The sequence below is a fragment of the Phyllostomus hastatus genome, unplaced genomic scaffold (assembly GCF_019186645.2).
Source record: "Phyllostomus hastatus isolate PE091 unplaced genomic scaffold, TTU_PhHast_1.1 phas_contig_312, whole genome shotgun sequence".
Classification (NCBI taxonomy): Eukaryota; Metazoa; Chordata; class Mammalia; order Chiroptera; family Phyllostomidae; genus Phyllostomus; species Phyllostomus hastatus.
The window spans coordinates 3,765,727-3,791,811 of NW_025333849.1; the positions used below are offsets into that span (position 1 = coordinate 3,765,727).

General features: G+C 38.9%; 1 protein-coding gene across 2 annotated transcripts in view; it reads right to left on the minus strand.

Moving 5' to 3' along the window:
- The window catches only part of FAM120A (family with sequence similarity 120A), a 130,589-nt gene that overhangs the window by 87,605 nt on the left and 16,899 nt on the right, over positions 1 to 26,085 (minus strand). For both annotated transcript variants that reach the window (XM_045839782.1, XM_045839781.1), the window contains exons 2-3: positions 24,307 to 24,553; positions 20,442 to 20,524 (exon numbers count right to left, since the gene is read on the minus strand). In XM_045839782.1, coding sequence (XP_045695738.1) covers positions 20,442 to 20,524; positions 24,307 to 24,553 — 330 coding nt within the window. The remainder of the gene's footprint in view (positions 1 to 20,441; positions 20,525 to 24,306; positions 24,554 to 26,085) is intronic.

The window sequence follows — 26,085 nt, forward strand, 5'->3', positions numbered from 1 at the left end:
AAACTACTTGATATAAAGTTATACTACAACAATAAGGAAAGCACAGAATCCCAAAGCATGAATAACACAGTCACTCACAGTCTTTCCCCATGCTGATTCTGTGCAGTACATCTGCCTTGATCTCTAAAATCCACTTGGTCACACAGTTTGTATGGGAGTTGATGTGTTCACTGAAAACACCATGCAAAATCAAGATTCTGAGACTACTGGAGCAGCTGCTCCCAAACTATCTTTTGGTTGCTCATTTAAACACATGTGAATACAAACACACTACTAAAGGAAAAGAGCATGATCCACTTCACTTTCACTCAGATAACAGCAAAATGTGATAATTATAAATACTCTAAATCTTGGCAATTTCAGAGAAGGAAAGGAGCCCTGATTTTGTCAACATTTGCACAGGAATGCATGCAGCACTTCCTAGCATCCTGACTTCAGGAGGCTCAGATACTTGTTGGAGAGTAAGTGCTGAAAGACTCCAACAGGGCTCCTCAAAGGACCCTGTGGGAGAAGATCTCAGCCCAGCCAAGGAGGGAAAAAGGTTTTCATGTCATCCTCAGTGGCAGTGATTCTCAGGTCAGCCCTGCCTGCCAAACCAATCCAAGGAACTGTGCAAAGCGCTCTTCCACCTGAGAATCACTGAATGCTCCCCAAGGCCCAGTGTTTTCTACTAGAGTCAACAGTGAGGAAAACATTTAATAGATACCAGAGCTGTTAGGTAACCACAAACTGCCACACCTTTGAGATTCTTGGAAAGTTACCAGTGGTATCAATATTTGACATACATTTGTCTAAATGAAGCTATGAAAAAGCTACTAAAATGCAATTAATCACAAATAATGCTGAATATAATAGCTCTACAGATGGAAACAGCTATGCAAATATACTGAAGTACTTCACAGAAATTTAAAGTATTTGATGCATTAAAACTAACCCAAAAGAGGTTCTCATCACAATTTCCAGGCCAAGAGCCCCAGCAGGTCTAATGGAAAGGCAGGAGGGCCTGGGCTCCCTCCTGCAGGTATGTCCACATCCAGATAGAGCTGCCGAGTCCTGTGGCTGCATTCCTCTCCCGGAAGAACATTTTAATATTTTTCAGCACTGTGTGCCAGGTACTGCTCTCAGCAATGCATCACTTCATTTAATCCTTACAAAGCCACCATGGGGTACCTTCTGAATGTCCCCATTTGACAGAGGAGCTTACTAAGGCACTCACAAGAGACAACCAGGTAAATGGCTGGGCCACCACCCAGATCTGCACAGACTGCACACTTGGCAAGGACACCCTAATGTTATTTCCTAAAGTATGCTTCTTTTAGTGTTGAAATGTCCTTTTCTATGAAATGATGATTTTTTTCTAATATTATTATTTAGAACAATAAGGCAACACTACAGTAGTCCTCCCAATTTATTAAAAAAACAAGAACAAATCCATGAAACCCAAATCCCTGTTGTCTATGAAGGGAACTCCAAAAAGACTGTCAACAAGGGAAATGTGAAGTCAAGCCTGAGTGTCAGACATGGGGAAGATGGGCATGAGGCCAGAGAACCAAAAGAGCAGTGTATGGACACTGCTCCTGGAACAATACAGATGGTTGGGACTGGAGAAAATGGGTGACTCAGAAAAGGTCAGACTAGCTACAGAGACACGAAGATTCCCAGACCACTCTCAAGTTCTACCCTGAGTGACTGAAAGGACAACAGTACCACTTGCGAAGGTACAAAATACAGGAGAATAAACCCATTTAGAAAAGATGACCTTTCTAAGTTAATGATGTCAAATTTGGTGTACAGGTCAAGTGCCCAACTGGAGATGCCTGGTGGACAGTGCGATACACCCTGCAGTTCAAGGAAGGGGTCTCACTGGGAGAAGTACACTAAATAGTCATCAACACAGAGGTGGTAGTCAAAACCTTAAGGGCCAGAAAGAAAGCATGAGGACTGCAGCAAGGTATGGATGATGTACCAAGGTACTGGTGATGCACACATAACCAGAAGAAGCCAGTTGACATCTAAGTCAAGGAAAGGATGACACACATGACAAACAGAATGCTTTGGTCTGAGAAGCAAGGCAGAGTGAGGAGAACAGGACAAGTGACAGTACTGAGTGGACCAGGTAGGGTGAAAGCCATTTGCCAAACCTGTTAACTGAGTTATCAGCAGCCTTGGACACAGGCCCACTGTTGTCAGCCCAAATTCAGTGCAAAGGTCAAGCTATTGGGAACATTAGGGAAGGCCAGCTGCCCCTGGTAGATTTCTAAGTGAAAAGGAACCTAGGAAATCTGGGAAGGACAGGATTGCATTTATAAAGTGAGGGCCAAAAGATGAGAGAGGGAGCACCACACAGGAAGAGCAAAGGGGCCAATAGGATGAGGTACGCAGAGTACAGTCAATGACAATAGCTCCAGAATATCAAGATGGGCAAGTGTCAGGCTGGAAAAATGAGCATGGATGAGGAAGAATGCAAATAGGGCAGGGTGCAGGAATAAGATGAGGAAGGTTTCCCCATCCTGGGACAAAGGGTCTGTTATCAGAAAGCAATGTGCAACTGAGGAGTGGTCTAAAGAGACTGATGACTTTTTCAGACAGACATTAAGGAGAAAAAAGGATTCTGCTGACACTGATAGCCTGGTTCAAGTCAGAGAACATAATTTTGTAAATCAGTGTTACTGAGATTATTTTACATGCAAGAAAGTCCATCAATTTTAAGCATATAATTCACTAAGTTCTGACACATGCATACACTTGTGCAACCACCACCACAAACATAAAGTGTAACATTTCTGTCACCCCCAACAGTTCTCCTGTACCCCTTCCCATCCCAACCCCAGGCAACTATCACTACCGTTGCAATCTATCACTCACTGTAGTTCTGCCTTTTCCAGGGTTTTACATAAAGGTAATTAATCCTAGATATTTCCTTTGTGTTTTATACTTTTCACTTAAGATAATGCTTTTGAGAGTCATACATATTTCAAGATGAGTAGTTTGTTCCTTTCACTGCCATCATGACTTCACTATATGATTGCTTCAGTTTGTTCACCTACTCACCAGCTTAGAGACATATGGATGGCTTGGTTTTTTTGAGGCTACAATAAATAAAGCTGCTAGGACACGAAGGTTCGTGTTTGAACATATGATTTCATTTCTCATGAGTAAATGCCCAAGAGGGGGCTTCCTGGGTGATTTGGTGGGTATATGTTGATATTTTTAAGAACTGCCAGATTGTTTTCCAAGTGGCCATATTCCTTGCCACCAGCCCTGTCTGAGAGATGCAGGTGCCAACACCTCCCAACACTGTGCATTGTTAGTCTCCTCATTTGGCCCATTCTAGCGCTCACAGTACATTTCATTGTGGTTTTAACTTGCATTCCCTAAAGATGTGGAACATCTCTTTACGTGCTTACTGAATATTCTGCAAAGTGTTTATTCAAAATTTTCCTCCATCTGTTTTGTTGGGCCGTATCTTCTTATTGTGCTGTCCTTTACATATTCCAGATATAAATCCCCAACTACTGATATATCCTGCAAACAGGGTATCTTCTCACTCTATTGCTTGCTTTCCATTCTCTTAACTAAGAAATCTTTCTCTAATTCAAGGTCAGAAAGATTTTCTCTTACATTTTCTGCTAGAGTTAATTTTTATACTCTTAGTTTTGCAACAGATAGAGTTGTAAAAACTATCCTTTCCCTATTTAGTTACCTTGGGTTCTGTGGCAAAAATAACTGACACACATGTGTAGGTCTATTTCTGGACTCTCTTCTGCTCCACTGATCTACATGACTACCTTCACACTGAGTTGATTATTATAGTTTAAAATGAGTCTTGAAATTAGGTAACATTAAGTCCTACAAATCTGTTCTTCCTTTTCAACATTTCTGTGGCTACTCTAGGTCCTTTGCAATTCCTTGTGAATTTTAAAATCAGTTTTTAAATTCATACAAAAGAAAAAGAAAATAAAAACTTGCTGGGATTTTAAGATATAGAAATCTATATGGGGGGACCCCAAAAATCCAGATTTTGTTTATAAAAAATTGTGTATTTATTCTTACATGTTTAAACTTCAGTCACCTCAAAGTACTCTCTATTTGATACAATACACCTATCAAGACTTTCTTCCACTGCTCAGAACAGTTTTTGAACTATTTGATTTTGATGCTTTTTAGTGCTCCTGCTGTTGTTTTGTTTCACCTCTTTCACACTGGCAAAACATTTCCCTTCGAGGACTTTGTTCATCCAGGGAAACAAAAAAATGTTTAGGGTGAGATTCGGTGAATAGGGAGTGTGGAACACAGGGGTCATGCTGTTTTTGGTCAAAAACTGCTGAACATTCAGCTAGGTGTGGGCAGGTGCACTCATAACTCACCTATCATGAGATGGGCAAATGCACTTAAAGTCTCCAAGAAGAAGGAATGCAGCATCTCACAACAATGCCAGCTGGTACAATGATACAGATGGGTTTCTAGAACACTCACCTAGATGGGGAAGCCTGTACTATAAGGGATCCACCCTCCACAAGATAATTCTAGGGTTGTGATGGTCCTCCCTTATATCAACAGTCTTTGATCCATGAACACAGTACCTCCCTCCATTTATTTAGGTCCTTCTTTAACTTAAACTATAAATCTGTAGTGGTATCCATCAGTTCAGCCATGTGCTTCTCAAGATGAGATGATGTCCACTATAGAACCTATCTAGGCTAGAGGGGTTTGCTGAGCAGGTGAAATGGAAGAAAAAGCAAGAGAAGAGTGATGCTGGTACAACGAGTTCAAGATGACCTATCACGGCATCCCAGGCTGGTTAGGGAAAGGGAAACTATGAGAAAATGGGCAAAGGGTCCCCATGAGGGCCAAAGAGCAGAGTGTGAGCTTAAGAGTATTAAAGGTAGAAGGCAGTGGTGACAGAGGGCAGAAGTGACACTAAAATTTAAGATAGGAGAAGAGCCAGTGTATGACTTTGGGCCTAGAAAGCCATAAAGTACAGTAAAGGGTAGACCACTAAAGTTAAGGGAAACAAAGAATAAGTTGTCTCTGGACAATCTCCAGTACACTGAGGTCACAGAAGATTCTGGAAGGAAACAGGGGAAGACTAAGATTCCCAAAGCTATAATAAATGACAAAAGTGACATGAATGGAGTGACTAGCAGCAGTAAAAAGTACATTTAGATGGCCTGAATCTCAAAAGTTGACAAAAGGACCCCATTAAGAAAGTAGAGACAGAGATCTAAGATGGTGGAGGAGTAAGTAAAAGCTACACTAACTTTCTGCCAGGATCAATCTGGAATTACAACTAAATTGTAGAGAAATCACCCTGAATAACCAACTAAACAACAGCTGGTGAGAGGACTTATGACCACAGACAGGCAGAAGAAACCACTTCATGACAACATGACTGGTAGGGAATGTGGAGGAGACACAAGAGGGCTCCCATGGGTAGCAGCTGAAGTACTGGAGGGAAATTTCAGCAGCCGAGGGTTCCACCTAAGAAGTATGAGGATAGAAACCCTAACCTAGGATCCCCAATCTACAGCAACAGAGCTGCAAAGGAACCCAGATACCAGACAGTTGTGAAAAATGGTGGGGTTTCTGTCTGCCAGGGAGATACAGCTAGAGACACAAAGCCCCTCTAAAAGAACTAACGCATAAAATTGTTTGCAGCCACTTACCCTGGGATCCAGCAAAAGCGGGGCAGAGTGGACTACAGACACTTGAGGAGAGTCTGTGGCAGGTGGCTCCAGGGAGAGAACTGCGGGAGCAGCTGCCAGGACCCCCGTGCTGAATCATTCCCTATACTGCAGAAGCCATCTCTCTCAGGCAGAACACTCCCCTCCAAGTGGCATCAGCCTAAGGGGAGGCAATAGCCACACCCACAGGAATTACTTGCTGCACCCTGTGGTGTTTAAGTCTGACTGCTGATTACAGAGTGACTAGATTAACAATGGAAGGAGACACAGCCCCAGTCCGTGGATTACTAATAGGCTACCTAGGGTCAGACTGAGACACTATCTGACATCACCAAGGACAGATCCATAAAGAAAATACAGTGGTAAACACTAGATTCTACTGAGACAAAATTCACCACTGTCTTCCTCATGATTTATTTTCTTCCTCATGTGTTATTTTCTTTCCTGTTAACATTCATTTCTTGTCCTTCAAGTCTGTGGCTATTAGGTCACTAGTTTTTATATTACAGTTTATTTCAAATCTCATATTTTGGTCCTTCCTTCTCTTACCTTTTTCTTTCCTTATTTTCATTTTAAATCTTATTTAGTTTCTTGCTACAACTTGTTAACACTCCACACTCTTACTATTTCTCCCCCATCCAGCCTCTCAAAACTATTTTTCATCACATTCTCTCTTCTTTTCCCTGTTCTTAAAATGCCCTTATTTTCTTTCCACCTCTATCAATCTTTACTCATTGGTTGTGAATATGGCAGTTGTTGTTTCATTTCTTCAATCTTATTTCTAGATTTTCCCTATTTTTGTATTTCAAATTTTACCATTCCCCTCTCCTACTCCATTTTGCCTTCCTCCTGTCCTTTATTTATTTCATTTCAAATTTTAATTTTTCCCTGTCTTAGCCTGCTTTGCTTTTCATTCCTTACTCTTAGTGTTCCTTCTCACTCTATCCTCTCAAAAATCACTTCTCTTCCCTCTAGACATCTCTTAAGCATTTCTTTTTTCCCTCTTATTCCCATCCCACCTCTATTAATCTTAGATAATTTGTTGTTGATAGTGCTATGGTGGATCTTTTTCTATAATTTCGTTCCTTGTTTTTCCTTCCCATCCCCCCTCTCACTATACATACTTTCAAAATTTCTGTTAAAACCTAATACTATACATTTCTCTTCTTTTACTCCACTCTGCCTTCTTCCCTGCCTTTTTATTTATTATGTAAATTTTACATTATTTCTCTCTTCGCCTTGCTCTTATTATTGCTCCTCCAACTACCCTCTCAAAATAATTTTTCTTTCAGTTAGTCAACTCATATTCATTTTTCCTCTCTTGTAACAATCTCAATCTCTTTTCACCTTTATTAATATTAGCTCATGTAATTGTGGGTGGGAGTTATTTTTGCGGGTGTGCATTTGTTCCCTGGGCTGTTTGGTTTCCTTCTGGAAGCACCTGTACAGCAGCATACAATATGTGGTCTGTGGAGTGACTCTCAGTCAACCAGCCAGAGAACCCACCAAAGGATGACCCAACAATAGCCAAAACAAAATTACAACCAGAGAGCCAACATAAACTACATAAAAGGTCATCCCAAGGGCAGTAAGTTCAGGAGATCAAGGAGAATGCACCACTGAATCCCACAGGTCTCCTACCACAGAAGGTCACACCACGAAAACAGTAAGTGAAAGCAGATCAATCTAAGGATCAGAAACAAACAAGAGTCAGCTAAATTGGGGAGAAAAAGAAACAACACCCAATTGAAAGGAAAGGAGGAATCCCCGGAAACAGTGCTAATTAAAACCAAGGCAAGCAAACTATCAGACACTGAGTTCAAAATAATGGTTATGAGGATGCTCAATGAGCTCAATGAGAACTACAAGGAACTCTACGGAAGCTATAAGGAAATTACTGCAAACTACACCACCATGAAAAAGGACATAGAAACTACCAGTAAGAGCCAGGAAGAAATGAAGAGTATAATACCTGAAATGAAGAACACAGCAGAAGGAATTAAAAGCAGGCCAGATGAAGGAAAGAACTGAATCAGCAAGCTGGAGGACAAGGTAGAAAAGAATTTCCAGACAAAGCAACAAAATGGAAAAAGTCTCAGAAAAAAAGAAGAGGGTTTAAAGGAGCTGCATGGCAACATGAAAACGAATAAATTCTATATCACAGGGATATCAGAAGTAGAGAAACAGGTGCAAGGGATAGAAAACCTGTTTGAAAAAGTAATGACAGAAAACTTCCCTAACTTGATGAGAGAAAGTCATAAAAGTCCAGGAACCACAGAGGATCCCAATCAAGATGAACCCAAAGAGGCCCACTCCAAGACACAGCATAATAAAAATGGCAAAATTCAAAGACACAGAATATTAAAGGCAGCAAGGGAGAAACAGCTAGTAACATAAAAGGGAGCCCCGATAAGGCTACCAGCTGATTACTCAATGGAAACACTACACACCAGAAGGGCATACCAGGAAATATTCTCAGTAATGAAAAGCACAGGCCTGCAACCAAGACTACTCTAGCAAGACTACCATTTAAAATGGAAGGAGAAATAAGGAGTATCCCAGACAAAAAAAAAAAAGGCTATAAGAATACATCTCCACCAAACAAGATTTGCAAGAAATGCTAAAGGTACTGGTTTAAGAAGCTGGGGCGGGGGGGCGCAAAGAGAGAAAGAGAGAGGAACACAGGTACAAAGGGGAAAAAAGCAATAAGTACCTATCAATAATAATCTTAAATGTAAATGGATTAAAGCCTCCAATCAAAAGACATAGGGTAGATGAATGGATAAGAACACTTGAGCCACATATATGCTGTCTACAAGAGACCCAGCTCAGAACAAAAAGTCTACACAAACTGAAAGTGAAGGAATGGGAAAAAATATTCCAAGCAAATGGACATGAAAAAAGCTAGGGTAGCAATACTTATACCAGACAAAATAGATTTGAAAACAAAGGCCTTAAAAAGAGACAAACAGGGACACTATATAATACTTAAGGGAATAATCCACCAAGAAGATATAACCTTTGTAAAATGTATCCAACATAAAAGCACCCAAATATATAAGGAAAATCTTGAAGGACTTCAAGAAAAATATTGACAACAACACATTGACAGTAGGGGATTTTAACAATGGTTAGATCTTCCAAGCAAAGAGTCAACCATAATATTTTGGCATTGAACAACACTCTAGATCAAATAGACTTATCTGATATCTACAGAACCTTCCATGCCAAAGAAGCAAAATACTTTTTTTTTAAAAGGTATAAATTCTGTATCATAGGGATACAACACTCTTTTCAAATGCACATGGAACATTTTCAAAGATAGACCACATGGCAGGACACAAAACAAGCCTCAACAAATTCAAGGAAATTGAAATCATACCAAGCACTTTCTCCGACCACAAGAGACTGAAACTAGAAAGCAACCCCAAGGGAAAAAACTCAAAACCAGGCAAATTAATGCAGATTGAATAACATACAATTAAACAATGAATGGGTTAACAATGAGATCAAGAAAGAAATCAAAAAGTTTCTGGAAACAAATGGAAATGAACACCCAACACTCCAAAACCTATGGGACATATGAAGGTAGTCCTGAGAGGGAAGTTCATAGCAATATAAGTCTACCTAAAGAAGATAGAAACACATCAAATAAACAACCTAATCCTACATCTACAAGAACTGGAGGAATCAAAACAAACAAAGCCCAAAGAGAGTAGAAGGAAGGAAATAATCAAGACCAGAGCAGAATTAAATGGCATAGACACTAAAAGAACAATTCAAAGGATCACTAAATCTAGAAGCTGATTCTTTGAAAAGATAAAGGGAATCAACAAGCCTTTAACTAGACTCATTGAGAAAAGAGGACCCAAATAATTAAAATCAGAAATGAAAGCGGAAAAATTACATCCTATACCACAGAAATACAAAGAATTTTAGAAATTACTACAAACAACTCTATGTGAAAAATGTTGAAAACCTGGGCCAAATACACAAATTTGTAGAAACATAGTCTTCTAACCCTGAATCAAGAAGCAAAAAGCCTGAATGGACCAATAACAACTAGTGAAACTGAAGGAGTAACCAAAAAACTCCCAACACACAAAACCCCTGGATGGGATGGCATCACAAGCTAATTTTACCAAACACTTAGGGAAGAACTAACTCCTATCCTTCTTAAATTATTCCAAAAAATTCAAGAACAGGGAAGACTCCCATACCTTTTTTTATGAGGCCAGTATTATCCTAATTCCAAAACCAGGTAAAGACACAACACAGAAAGAAAACTACAGAGCAATATCACTGATGAACATAGATGTTAAAATCCTCAACAAAATATTGGCAAACAGGAGTGAAAAAAATCACACAGCAACATTGTCATTGATATGTCCTCTACGGCAAGGGAATAAAGGAAGAATAAACAAAAGGGACTAATCAAATTAAAAAGCTTCTGCATGGCTAAAGAAAACATCATCAAAATGAAAAGGGAACCAACCATATGGTAAAACATATCTGCCAATGACACCTTGGACAAGGTTTGATCTCAAAAATATATGAAGAACTTATGAGACTCAATGCCAAGGAGACAAAGAATCCAATTAAAAAATGGGCAAAGCAAACTCACAATTATTAACAACCACACCTAAAACAAAACCAAAAGAAACTAAGCAAACAACTAGAACAGGAACAGAACCACAGAAATGGAGATCACATGGAGGGTTAGCAACAGGGGAGTGCAAGGAGGAAAGAGGGGGAAAAGGTACAGAGAATAAGTAGAACAGACTGTAGGTAGAAAATAGACAGGGGGAGGGTAAGAATAGTATGAGAAATGTAGAAGCTAAAGAACTTATAAGTATGACACATGGACATGAACTAAAGGGGGGGAATGTGAGTGGGAGAGGGTGTACAGGGTGGCGGGGAGTGAAGGAGGGAAATGGGACAACTGTAATAGCATAATCAATAAAATATATTTTAAAAAAATGGGCAAAGGACCCGAACAGACACTTCTCCAAGGAGGACAAAGAGGGCCCAGAGACATGAAAGGATGCTCAGCATCACTAGCCATCAGAGAGATGCAAATTAAAACCACAGTGAGATTCCACCTCACAGGGATCAGAATGGCCATCATCAACAAGTGCACAAACAAGTGGTAGCAAGGATGCGGAGTAAAGTGGAACCCTTAAGTGCACTGTTGGTGGGAATGCAGACTGGTGCAGCCACTATGGGAAACAGTATGGCATTTCCTCAAACACTAAAAGCGGAACTACCTTTTGACCCAGGAATCTACTGCTGGGATTGTATCATAAGAATCCTAAAATATCAATTCAAAAGAACTTATGCATCCCTATTTCACAGCAGTGCTATTTACAATAGCCAAGTGCTAGAAACAGCCCATGTGCCCATTAGTAAATGGATCAAAAGACTGTGGTACATTTACACAACGGAATACTACTCAGCAGAAAGAAGGAAATCCTGCCTTTTGCAACAGGATGGATGGAACTGGAGAGTATTATGCTAAGTGAAATAAGTCAGGCAGCAAAAGACAAATACCATATGATCTCATTATAAGAGGAATCAAATGAATAAAACAAACAAGCAAGCAAAATGTAACCAGAGGCACAGAAAAAAGGAACAGAATGACAGGGACCAGAGGGACAGGAGGGAAGAGGATAATCCTCCAACAACACAGTGGGGTGGACCATGGGACCAGGGTCAGAGTGAGTGGAGCAGGTGAGAGCAATGGGTGAAAATTGGAGCAACTGTAATGGCACAAGAATAGAGAAAGAAAGAAAAAGAACAAAGAAAGTAGAGACAAACAGAACAAGACAGTACCTGTAAATCCTATATCTGATAAGAGATGTAGATCTAGAATCTATTTAAAAATACAAAACAAAACACTTTTACAGCTCAATAATAAAAAGACAAATAACTCAACTTAAAAATAGATAAAGGATCTGAATAGATACTTATCCAAAGAAGACATACAAATGGCCAGTGGGCACGGGAAAGACACTTAGCATCACTAGTCATCCAAGACAAGTAAACCAAACCACATCATACCCCAAGATGGCTAAAGACAAAACAACAGATACCATGTTCATGAGGATATGGACAAATCAGAGCTCCCACACAACGCTAGGAATTGCTGCTTTCCTCAAAATGTTAAGCATAGAGTTACCACCCGACCAGCAATTCCAATTCCAGGTATAAAGGGGGGAGGGACCCCAAACCCCCTGGAATTATCTTCTGGAGGGCAGGCTCCTCACAGTACAGGCTTTACTCTCTAAGTGAGTGTTGTAGGAACCCATCTATTTCAGTGTACCAAATGGCATTGTTGTAAGAAGCTATGTTTGGCTTCATAGATTTTTCTGAAGACTCTTTCAGTGCAGTTGCTCATTTCATGATGGGTGGTTTATGAATGCAATTGCCCACACCTAGCTGAGTGTTCAGTAGTTTCTGACCAAAAACAGCATGACCTCCGTGCTCCACCCTCCCTATTTACCCGATCTCTCCCTGAGCAACATTTTTTTTGTTTCCCCCAGTGAAAAAGTCCTCAAAGGGAAATGTTTTACTGGTGTGGAAGAGGTGAAACAAAACAATACTAGAGGCACTAAAAGGCATCAAAATCAAGCAGTTCAAAAACTGTTTTGAGCAGTGAAGAAAATGTCTCAATAGGTGTATTGCATCAAATGGAAAGTACTTTGAAGGTGACTGAAGTATAAACATGTAAGAATACATAATTTTTTATAAATAAATTCCATTTTTGTGTACCCCCTCACATTCCTGAGAAAAATGAAAACATAGCTCCACAGACAGATTGTACACAACTATTTACAACAGCCAAAAGGTAGAATAACTTGAATGTCAACTACTTGATGAACAGATGAAGTGTGGCAGGTATAACTACCCAGTGGAATATTATTTGGCCATAAAAAGAAATGAAGTGCTGACATATGCTACAACACGGAGGAACCTTGGAACAGCATGCTCCTTAATAATGCTAGACACAAGAATTCACATAATTCCACTTATATAGAATGTCTAGAGGAGGCACATCCACAGATTAGTGGCTGCCACTGGTGGTGCTGGTGGAGAGATGGGCAGTGACTGCCAAGAGGCACAGCATTTCTTTTTGGGGTGATAAAACACTCTAAAATTAGATAGTGATGATGGTTGTGTAACTCTATGAATACAGAAAAACAAAGAACTGTATACTCTTAAAGAGGCAGATTTTGTGATATGCAAATTATATCTCAATAAAGCTGTCATAAAAAAAAGAAAAGTGGACTTCCAGCCAAGATGGAGGCGTAGATAGACACACTGTGCCTCCTCGCACAACCAAAATAAGGACAACAAAAATCTAGAAACAAAAAACCCAACTAGCACTGGCAGAAAATTGAACTGTAAGGAAGTCCGACAACCAAGAAGTTGAAGTAGACACATTCATCCAGACCAGCAGGAGGGGTGGAGTAGGGCTGTGGGGCAGAGAGGGATCACAGCAAAAATAGCAGTGGCTGGTGGGCCCACCTAGCTGGCAGATTGTGGAGGGGCAGGGCGTACAAGGCGGCTGGCAAGCTGTGTGGTCACACATTCGCATGCAGATAAACCAGGCAAAACTGGGAAGCAAGACAGACCACGCAACCCAGGGTTCCAGCGCGGGGAAATATAGCCTCAAAACACCAACTGAAAACACCAGTCAGGGTTGAGGTGCTGGGAGAGACTCCCAGCCTCACAGGAGAGTTTCTTGGAGAGACCCACAGGGTCCTAGAACATACACAAGCCAACCCACATGGGAATCAGCACCAGAAGGGCCCAATTTGCTTGGGGGAAGTGGGGGAAGAGACTGAAATCTGGCAGAGAGCTGAGCAAGCGCCATTGTTCCCTCTCAGACCTCTACCCCACAAACAGCGTCACAACCCAGCTACTTGGGTTACCCCATCCTGGTAACAGCCTGGTGAACACCTAAGGCTCCACCCCTCACTATGTAACAGGCACGTCGAGACATGGGCCAAACGAAAGAACAGATCAAAGCTCCAGAAAAAAATACAACTAAGCAACGAAGAGAGAGTCAACATATCAGATGCACAGTTCAAAGCACTGGTGGTCAGGATGCTCACAGAATTAGTTGAATTTGGTTGCAAATTAGATTTAAAAATGAAGGCTATGCTAAATGAAATGAAGGAAAATGCACAGGGAACCAGTAGTGATGGAAAGGAAACTGGAACTCAAATCAATGGGGTGGACCAGAAAGAAGAAAGAAACATCCAATCAGACAAGAATGAAGAAAGAAGAATTTAAAAAATGAGGAGAGGTTCCAGTCACCTCCTGGACATCTTTAAATGTTCCAACATTCGAATTATAGGGGAAGGGGAAGCAGAAGGAGAAGAGGAAGAGCAACAAGTGGAAAAGTGATTTGAACAAATAATTAAGGAGAACCTCCCCAATCTGGTAAAGGAAATAGACTTTCAGAAAGTCCAGGAAGCTCAGAGAGTCCCAAAGCAGTTGGACCCAAGGAGGAACACACCAAGGCACATAATTACATTAGCCAAGGTAAAAATGAAAGAGAGAATCCTAGAAGCAGCAAGAGGTAAGGAGACAGTTACCTACAAAGGAGGTCCCATCAGACTGTCAGCTGATTTCTCAAAAGAGATCTTGCAGGCAAAGAGGGGCTGGAAAGAAGTACTCCAAGTCATGAAAGGCAAGGACCTACATCCAAGATTGCTCTATCCAGCAAAGCTTTCATATAGAATGGAAGGGTAGATAAAGTCCTTCCCGGATAATGTCAAGTTAAAGGAGTTCATCATCACCAAGCCCTTATTATATGAAATGTTAAAGGGACTTATCTAGGAAAAAGAAGATAAAAAACATGTACAGTAAAATGACAGCAAACTCACAATTATTAACAACCACACCTAAAACAAAACCAAAAACAAAGTAAGCAAACTACTAGAACAGGAACAGAACCAAAAGAAATGGAGATCATATGGAGGGTTATCAACAGAGGAGTGGGAAGAGCAGAGAGAGGGGAAAAGGAACAGAGAATAAGTATCATAGATGGTAGACAGAAAATAGGGGAGGGTAAGAATAGCATGGGAAATGTAGAATCCAAGAACTTATAAGTATGACACATGGACATGAACTAAAGGGGGGGAAGGTGGGCAGGAGTGGGTGTGCAGGGTGGAGCGGAGTGAAGGGCAGAAAATGGGACAACTGTAATAGCATAATCAATAAAATAAATATATTTTAAAAATAATAAAATAAAACTTCTTAACTAAAAATAGGTTTATACAACATAAAAGCTGAGAGCCCAGTGTAGTGAATCTGTGCACTTAAGTTTCCACAGGGACTGTTAATGTGCAGCTCATGTGTGTAATGATAGAGACATTATAATGACAAATTAATAGGATGTACATTTTTTAAAAATTCTGGAGGATCAAATATCAGTCTGTCAATAGTGGTTATATTCCAGAAGTGAGATTCTAAGTAGCATTCACCTCCACGTTGCATAATGGTTTGATTTTTCTTAACTTTCCAGGCCCCTAACATTATATCCTCTAGAGGCCCAAATGTCCTTAGATTTTGGAAGTGCTGCTTAGCTCTTACAGAACTATAGGATGATTTCTTGAGAAGGGAATATATTGAGTTAACTTCAATTAATACTAATATGCAAGCAGGAATTTCTTCTTTGGAAGGTCTGTGGTACCCAAATTGCTACTTCCTACAATGCCTTAAAAGGTAGAACTCAGAATAAATGAAGCCCATCTTTCTATTTATGTACTTATTTTAAAAAAGGAGTCCAGAAAAGATGGCCTACCTCACTCCAATAAGGTTGTACAGTATGTTAGAAACTCCACATAACCTCAAAGTATCTGGAATTATGCTGTTTTCCCTCTAAAAGCTAGTTCCACATATGACAAGCAGATAGGGCCTGGGCCCACTGGGTGTGTGGACTGTGAGCTAGTTAGACACTGGGCAACAGGTGCAGCCACAGCTCACAACACCTCATCAGGAAAGCTGAGAGGGAGGAGAACGGCTGTGCTGGCACTTCATCTTGAGGTCTACTGAGAGCCTTGCCATGTGCCCCAACCTCACCCTTGTGTCCACTCCATGTTCCTGGGACCCTAACATGCTACTTTCTCAGAACCAGCCTCGGTTCCTCTTCCCTGGGGTTGAATGCCACAGTATTCCTAAACACACTTGTAAAAAAGACTACTCAGTGACTTTTGATGGCAAACAATAAGACATAAAAAAGTATAAAGTTAGGGATAACTTTGGGTAAAATCCAGGTAAATTTAAACCAAAGTATTCCGGATGTAACCTGATAGACTGCCCTGGTATCCAGCTGCGTAAGGAAAAAGCAATGCTATTAAAGGAAAATGAGTGACTGAAAATCAGTTCATTGGAAGGTAGGCTTATAAACACTATAGAATATTTAAATCAGAAAGGAAGATGTGCAAAGTCTGGGTCTTGGATGGAGCTCTGAGAAGAGGCAGAAGCAAGGGGCTCTGGAAGGGGCATGTCAACTGGCCACACAGAGGTATAGGCCTGGCCCTAGCTGATGGACAGAGATGGGCTGGGGAGAGTTTCCTCTGCCTGCTCATCACAATTGAGCTGTGATGTAGGGAGAGCAATACAGAGACTGAGTAACTGTATAGAACAATGCTTACAGGATGTCTGGAAGAGGAAAGGCCAGAATAAAACTTGCAAGGAGGTTTGTCCAATACAAAGAAGATGGTGGAAGGGACTCCATGGCAGGAAATATTTGGGGGTAATGAACAACTCATGGAAATAAAAACTAGAAATGCATGAGCTTTGAGAACACAAAAACCATTAAACTGAATACAAAGAACTGTAAGTAATGGTCCAGTTAGAAACGTTTTTAAATTAAAACAGCTAAATACCTACCCCAAACAAAAAACTCCACAACTTAGGACTCAAAATAATAAAACAATAAGATCCTCAGAAAATCCATTTTAAAAAAGGTGCTCATTTAGCTTGTGCTTATAGCCAAGTGATCCTGTCAGAGTTGGCTGCTCCACACCCCCAAAGGCCTCCCACTGTCCTGAATACAAATGAAATATGTATTCTTACTCCCAAATGTAAGAAACTTAATATCATCTTACTAGCAGCTTTTAACATCAACTGAAGTACTGAAAATCTTAAAACCTAACTGGCCACCCTACTTCCCCTTTTCTACAGCCCTCAAGCAATTTTAGGTTCTAAGTATGTCTAACACTGAGCTAACATCCCATGAGCTAATCATCTCATGCTCCTCCTGACCCTGCAGGTTCTTCTCGTATCCCCTAACCTTCAGGCCCACCCTAGACATGCTCCCCTCTTAACTCAACCAGCACTGTGCACAGTGAGGATGAAATGTTGAGAGCATGCAGGTGATGGTAATACATGTTAAGGAGTGCTTTGAATTTACTAGGTAGAGTTCACATAACACCAACCCCTTATGAACAATAATCAAGTATATCTGACTTTGGCAAAATGCTACAAATACAGTAGGATAAATAGAATAGACCAAAGAAGATTTGAACTTGGGGATGCAAAATCAGATATTGTTTTTTTTTAAAAGACTTCATTTATTTACAACTAGAGAAGGGAGGGAGAAAGAGAGAGAGAAACAGACCAAAGTACACGAGACACATAAATTGGTTGCCTCTTGCATGCCCCCAACTGGGGAACTGATGCGCTACCCAGGCATGTGCCTTGACTGGGAACTGAACTGACAACCTTTAGGTTTGCAGGCCCGCAATCAGTTCACTGAGCTACACCGGCTAGGACCAAAATCACATATTTTTAAAAGCTGTGTATACAACATACAGTGTTAAAAAGAACTCATGAGAAAGTTTCATAAGCAACAACTAACCAAATTTTCAAAAGATGTAGGTTAGTTTAATAACTGGGAAAAAGAAGAAACTAAAAAGCAGATGGGATGCAGACAATGCTATCCCATGAACAGCAATGTTCATGGGGGAAAAAATGATCACATCCAATTTCCCAGCATCTATTTTAAGATGACTGAAATAATGGTACACATAGAAAATATGTATATAAGGTCAAAACATAAAAGTACTGGAATTAAAAAAGAAGCCCTGGCTGGTGTGGCTAAGTGGATTGAGTGCCAGCCCGGGGAATCAGGGGGTTGCTGGTTCAATTCCCAGCCTAGGGCACATGCCTGGCTGGATTGTCGGCCAGGTCACCAGTGGGGGATGTGTGGGAGGCAACCAAACATTAATGTTTCTCTCTCTCCCTCCCTTTCCCATACCTAAAAATAAATAGATAAAATCTTTTTTTAAAAAAGTACTGGAATTTTTTTCTTTTTTAACTCAAAACCAGATGTGCTTGCAATTTCAAAATGTGACTTTAAAAATCCTACAACTTATCAAGTCACTGAAAAAATATTTTGGATTGCTTCTCTATTATGCCATAAAAACACATACATAATATTTAAAATACGCACGATAATAATGCATAAAACTTGACTGGATCCTAATTTTAAAGAGCAATGAGGTTATAAATGATTTTCAGAGAACAAGTGGAAATATTTAAATACAGACTTAATATTAAATGACATTAGGAAAGTATTCCTAATTTAGTTGATGTGATACTAGTATGAGTAAGTTAGAGATCACCATTATTTTTAGGTGAAGATTGTATAAATGGAAGTTTTCACAGGTGAAGTGTTATGAAATCTACAACTTCTAAATAGTTGAATTAAAAGACAAACATAAATATAAATACTTCAAGGCAAAATGTTAATTGTTGAACCAAGATGATGGTTATATTGATAGACATTTTCTATTTCAACTTTTCACATATATAATTATTTTTCTTAACAAAAATATTAGGAAAAACACATGATAATGATGTTAGTAACCAGTCAAACAGATGAGTTAGTTTTTTAATAATTCTTCAAACAGCTCCTCACTTTTAACCTCTGACACATGAAGTAAGGCTAGCTCAACTTAGATATGTGCATCTGGTCTAGGATCCTGGGAACCTCTCAGCCCATTACTCAAAAACATGTAAACCTTGTAAGAAACAAGGCTTCATTTTGTCTCAGCTTATGAAAGTATACTACTTAACAAATGTAATGAGCACAGTACCTTTAAGTTTACCCAATTTAACACTGTCCTTTTCCAAATCTGCATTTAAATAAAGGAATCACCAGGAATTTAGAATGAAGACTACAAATTTGTAGCACTTCATAAATGTAAACAGCAAATAAAAAGCTGTTCTCCTTCAAGGACAAAAAAAGAGAAAGAAAACAAGTTATTTCTAACAAGAAGAGAAAGGCTGACTGACTTTGGGACAGAGTTGAAAAACTCCACACCAAGAACTATTAGGAATGAAAACACCGTGTCATGTTAGTAAGAGGGGACAAAAAGTGGGTTCTGGGTGGCAAAGAACAAAACAAGAGACAGGAAAGGAATTCCACTTGGACTTTCTGACAGAACTCAGACTTTTACAGGAAAAAGAACCTTCACAAACTATTCCATGCAACTTCCCCTTCACTACAAGGAAGTGAGAACCAAACTGTCAGTTAGTCTATGTCCCGATTTCTCAATTCCCCACTTAACAAATTGCAACTGTGATTATAACACTAATAGTACAGAACACCAGAGCCAATTTATCCAGCACAGGGAGCTGGAAAAACCACAGGAAGCCACTCACATGTACAACCCCAAGCTTCCCAGTGGCTCACATCGATTCCACTACTGTGCTCGCATCAAACCATAAACCTTCCCACTTTAGAAAATCAAAGTTAGTGCATCTTCCCAGATGTTTGTAACTTTCACAAACAGGAAGGGGAGAAAGATAATAAATATTACATTAATAAAGTACTTTCTATGAACAAAAATAAGTACAAATGGACCATTTCTCAAATGAACTTTGATCTCTTCCATCATTTAAAAAGCATTCAAGCCTTAAATAGACTTTTACAGTTTTAGAAAATGTGTAAGAAAGTTATGAAATGTATCAAACTATGCTAAGACACTGATATATAAGTAACAGATGACTGTATTACATATTAAAAATATTTGTAAGAAAATTAACATGTACAAATTTTAGCTGAAAGAATTCCATCTTCTAGGTACAAGGCATGAAGAATTTCTCTAAGGATTTTTTAAAAATTTATTCTTTATTGTATTTTTTCCATTAAAATGTATCCCCTTATACCCTGCCCCCTGCAATCACCACACTGTTTTCCATGTCCATGAATCCTTTTTCTGTTTTGCTCCATCGCTGCATCCCTTAACCACCTCCTCAGAGCTGTCAGCCTGCTCCCCATCTATGAGTCTGTCTCTCTTTTCCTTGTTAGTTCAGTTTGTTCATAGGATTCCATGTATAGGTGAAGTCATCTGGTATTTGTCTTTCTCTGACTGGTTTTCCTTAGCATGATGTTGCCCAGATCCAACCATGCTGTCACAAAGGGTAAAAAGTTTTCTTCTTTTTTTACAGCTGAGTAATATTCCATTGTGTAAATGTCCCATAGTTGTTTTATCCACTCAACTACTGACAGACACTTGGGCTTAAGGAATTTTTTAAGAACATTTATAATTTCTCTAAAATACAGGTTTTGGAAATAAGACAAGGCAGATTGTTTTTTAAGGCAATACCGATCCTGCATAACATTGTTAACTTTGTGGTACAGTTCCTTCTACACTAAGGGTCATTATTTATATTAAAGTATAACAAAATCAACAGTTGATGATTACCAATGTTAGAAATGAAATTAATTTGTACCTTAAGTGAGGCTAGTGGGTGTTCTGGACCAAGTAAACTCCAATGAAAGGAAGCCAGGTCTTCATCAGGTAGAATGTGATTTCCTGGAATGCAAACATGGATACTATAAAAGCTATCACCATGAGTGACACGGGGAAACTCATCACTGCATGTTATAATCTGAAAATTACTTTTATTTCTTTGTTTTAGACTTTACAATATGACTTTTTAGGACCACCTAAACCACATAAAACTTCCACACAGAAATGGGGAATATTTATCTTTTTTTTTTTTAAAGATTTTATTTATTTATTTTTAGGGAGGGAAGGGAGGGGGAGAGAGAGAGAGAAACATCAATGTGCGGTTGCTGGGGGTTATGGCCCGCAACCCAGGAATGTACCCTGGCTGGGAATTGAACCTGGGACACTTTGGTTCCCAGCCCACGCTCAGGGAATATTTATCTTTTAATATAAAGCAGCATACAGCAGGCACACTTCTTGCAGCTGCCTCAAATACAACATGAACTTGTAGTATACTTCCAGTAGCATCTACACTGGGTACATTGTGTAACAATGTAAACAACTTCCCAGCACAGGACTAAGGTCAGCCTGATAATGCTACCTCAATACAAGTTTTCATTGGTTCATGAGACCACTGCACACTGTGAACTAGTTCAATAGCAATGGTGGAATCTGCAGCAAGATTTAAGTGACAACTATTTCTTGTGGCATGGATCAACAACCTACCCTCCTCCTGCAATTTCCACTACCACCTACAAATAGATGTGACAAAGAACAGACCAGAAAACCATCAAGCAGTGTCATTCAGCTGTGCACCCTACCACCGGGGTATGTCACAAATAAGAACTGTATTCAGTGGAGAATCTACATTTTGGGGAAACATTCTCCCTTCACTGTAGTGTTCAATGCCTGATATACTGACATCTTCAATATGTAGTTATCTTGATGCAATTTAAAAGCAGTAATTTCCTAAATAATTTTGTGACTTTTATATCATAATTCAGTCACCACCACATGGAGATAATAGGTTCATTAATTAGCTGCCAATAGAAAGCAAAATAAGGTGAGATCATTGCAATATTCCTAATCATAATATTCTAGCACACAAAATCACAATATAAAAGTACTGAACTGCCATTATGTCCAGAGGAACAGAGCTATGTCATAACTGCATAGTCACAACTTTGCACTGCTTTCCTGTTTATGGATTGCACAGAGCTTCACTGTGAAGTATGAAGTGTCTGAGATTTGTTTAAGCTTCTACATGAAAAACTATTTCTTTTTTTTTTAAAGGTTTTATTTATTTATTTTTAGAGAGAGAAGGGAGGGAGATAGAGAGAGACAGAAACATCAATGTGTGGTTGCTGGGGATTATGGTCTGCAACCCAGGAATGTACGCTGGCTGGGAATCAAACCTGCAACACTTTGGTTCGCAGCCTGCGCTCAATTCACTGAGCTACGCCAGCCAGGGTGAAAAACTATTTCCAATTCCAACCTCAGTAACAGTCTATTAAAACATGGGTCAAATACATTTTAGATAAATACTCCACTCAACTTTTCTTCTTTTTTTTTTTTTTAAAGATTTCATTCACCTATTTTCAGTGAGAGAGAGAGGGAGGCAGAAAGAGAGGGAGAGAAACATCAATGTGTGGTTGCCTGTCAAGCACCCCCAACTGGGGACCTGGCCTGCAACGCAGGCATGTGCCCTGACTGGGAATCAAACCAGTGACCCTTTGATTTGCAAGGCAGCACTCAATCCACTGAGCTACACCAGCCAGGGCTCCACTCAACTTTTCTAAAACACAACCTATGTAGCTATACTTCCTACTACAAAAAGGAAAAGAAAAATAATTTTTCTCACTTGAAGACACCGAAACTTTTAAACAAAATCTAAAATATGCTCATCCAATTAAGAGTTTGCCCCTAACTTGTCTAAACTTTCCGAAGAAATTCCAAGCCCTAAATCACTGTATTTTTAGGACTATAAGATGACCAGCCATAAGATGCACCTAGGTTTTAGAAGAGGAAAATAGGGAAAAAAATCTTGAAACAAAAAATGTGGTAAAATATTTAATAATCTGTGACCCCGCTCCACCCCCCTCACACTGAGCCAGGCACTCTACATTTGGACTATAAGATGCACCACCCCTTTCCCCAAATTTGGGGCAGTGGGGGAAAGAGAAAGTGCGTCTTATAATCCAAAAACATGGTAATTCATTACTAACTTTTCAAAATGTTACTGATTATTTTCAGTTTATTTTAAAACTTCACAGAATAATTTAGCTAAGAATATGAGTTGGCATTAAGTCCCAAGAAATATATTCAATGTTTCTTAAATAAAATAAATATCTTCTGTATCTCAAACTAACTAAGGCATTCATATTGTAAAAGCATATAATTTTCTAGACCATGAAAAGTTAATTAGCTGTGCTGACCTGTGTGGCTGAGTTGGTCTGGCATTGTTCCACAAAGCCAAAGGTTGCCAGTTCGGTCCCAGTCAGGTGTGTACGAGAGGCAACCAATCGATGTTTCTCTCCCTTTTTTTCTCCCTCCCTTCCCCTCTCTCTAAAAATAAATAAATAAAATCTTAAGAAAAATAAAGTCAATTAATATCCCCAAGTTGTTTTGCATAGCATTTAAGTAAGTATAAAACTTTTGCTTAAGAAGATGGATAGAAAACAGTCAACTTAAAGACACATATTTGAGATTAGATTCAAATAAACAAAGACAAATTATGAAATTTTGTTAACTGGTAGTTATACAATTTGAAATGCTATCACCAAATAAACTGAAAAACTGTGGCTTGCTTACAATAATTTCTAATTGTGTAGAACTTTTTTTTTGGAATATTTATAAAAATCTGTTAACTAGAAATTTCTAAAAGTAATCCACAATATATCTCCCTCCTTAATACAACCAGATTGGGCTGCTAACCTCCAGACACTAAAAACTGAGAAAGTACAATGTGATCTCACTATCTTTAGCCCACATGTTTTTCAGTAAGGATTTGTGTATTACAAACAGCTTTCAATCCCATCACCATAGTTCATGGGTTTTAATCACAGGAGCGCCTTGTTCAAAACATGTTTACTTCTACTGTGGACACAATTCTTATAAACTCACAGCAACCTAGAGCTGGATATTCAAATAGCTATAGACATGCAGAGAGAGGAGCTGACAGAAGAGAAAAGAAAGAAATTAACCATAAAATGCAGACATAAAGTGACAAATGACTATATTAACTATTGTAAAGTCATTTTTAAGCAAAAAAAAAAAATTAAATACAGTATATAAAACCTTAGTTAAAACAAGGTTTCGTTCTTTCTAGGTATTCAACATAAGAAATTCCTCAAAGGGAAATTTAAAGACATTTATATACTTACTTAAAATGTAGGCATTGCAAACAAGATAAGATAGTTTATTTTTGTCGTTTTTCTTTTAAAGTACTGAGTGTCCTAAAATGAGGGGAGAAACCCAACAGTACAGTACTAACTCCACAGCATATTTTCTTCTATAACAAATATAATTTACGCCAAAGGTTTAAATGTCTAATTTTCATAGTGGGACTATGTTAACATATGTGGTTTTTAAAAATGTTACTTTCCCCAAATTTTAAATAAATTTATTAACAAAATTAGTTCTTTGGCCCAGATAGCAAAATACACAAACACATCAGAACAAAAGAGGCATATTATCAGCGACACCAAAATAATACTAAGAAGTGCTTTTGTGGAGGAGCCCTTCCTTGGTTCTTTCAAATGTAAGATAGAATTCAAAACATTCCAGACCTAAAATTTAAAATATCACTAAGTTCTTTGTATAGGACTTCTTTATGACTTGAGACAGTTTTCACATTGCCCACCTACCTAACAGAGCGGCAAAGATAGGGAAGCGGTTTGGGTTCAGGTCCAGCTGCTTGGCCACCTCATGCATCAGGTATTGGCTTGTGGTGAGACTTTTCCCATTCCGGCTCAGTTTTAGGGCATGGGCACTGAAATAGTAGGGGATGTTGCAGAGCGCATAATCAGAGTCGTATGCAACCAAACCATGAAAGCCGTTTTCTCTGCAGAAACCAATCACTTCTTGATGATGGTCCTCGATGCTCTGTGCAACCTGTGTAAGTGAGAAGGACACTTGGTCAGAGGCTGAGCACCACAGCAGCACACATGCTCAACGTACAGACATGTCTGTACAGGCTCCACACACCTCATATATGGGAAAGACCCAAGAAAACCAAACGGTCCACAGTGCCATCCATAAGAGTGTGCAGCACACTGCTCAAATTAAAAATCATGTCTTGGTCAGTAACATATGATCTCCTAAACACTGAAAATTAACTTCTGGTTTCTTGTCAAGTTCAAAGATCACCTTGCTTAAAAATACATGATGCCAAGCCCCAACAAAATCTAGTATTTTGAAGGAAAAAGGGGTGTTGGAACAAAAGAGACAGAACAGGAAAATAAAGAAGTGTGAAGGAGGGTGACAAAGAGAAGCCAGCCACCCTCAGTGAAACCAGAATAAGTTCTTCAAGGTAGATCAAATGTGTCAAATAGGCAAAATAATCAGAGGATTTAAAAAAAAAAGCCAAGTATATTCATATACTAGTTGTACATACTGAAGCATTCAGCATATGGTGATATTAATAAGAATAAAAACATTTACCCCCAAATAACTGTCACATGCTTATTGTTCTGTGCAAACACCAAGCCTGGTGGTACAGCATCAGGTTCAGGACCACCATGGGGACTAAATCTAAGTTTATGCCTTTTTAGTGATGAAAACTATAGCCAAAGCCTCTTTACTCTACTGGCTCTCCCACTGCAAACAGTCACCCCACCTACCTCAAGTAAAAGGTGCCAAAAATCTCTCTAATTTTAAACTTATACCAAAAGGCATTGAAAAACATTTTCCTAAAATATATAAAGTTAAAGACAATCAATTCCTCTCCTGCTGTTTCCCAAACTCATTCACCAAACTCATTAAAATCTGCAGAGTTTTTTTTGTTTGTTTCTACAATAAATAAGGTATTTTAGAAAACATAATTTTAAACTAAATCATGTCACTCAGCTCCTGTGGAAAATTTACTCTCCATAGAACACTACCCTAAAAGTGAAAATCATGTGCCCTTAAATGTAAATTTCTACAACTATGATGTCCAATATATGGCTATATGAATTAAAATTAAATTACATTAGAAATTAAGTTTTAGTGTTCTCTAGTCATCTGCTATGTATCACTGTGGAATTACTCTAATTCCTCACTGATTCTCCTAACAGAATCAGCCACCAAATTTTGTTGGAAAGTTAGTTAAAATTAAATCTCATCTAGAGGCAAAACAAACCTTTTAAAGATACATATTTAAAGGAAACATAATTTCCTGCATTCTTGAGGTAAAGTTTTTGATAAAAAGATTTTGTAAGAAAAAAATAAAACATGCAATTAGTCATCTAATGGTCTACTTCTCAGGAGAATCTTGTTTCATCATCTCTTAAATCCAAAAACACTATACATCCACTAAAATAGAAAAGAATAGTTTTAAAAAAATTCTAAAATTAGACCAGCTTCATCTTTTCACTCTAAAAAGAATAACCTTCAAGTTCAAGCTCTCTACCTCAAATCACTTATTACAAAGAACTTCATATTTT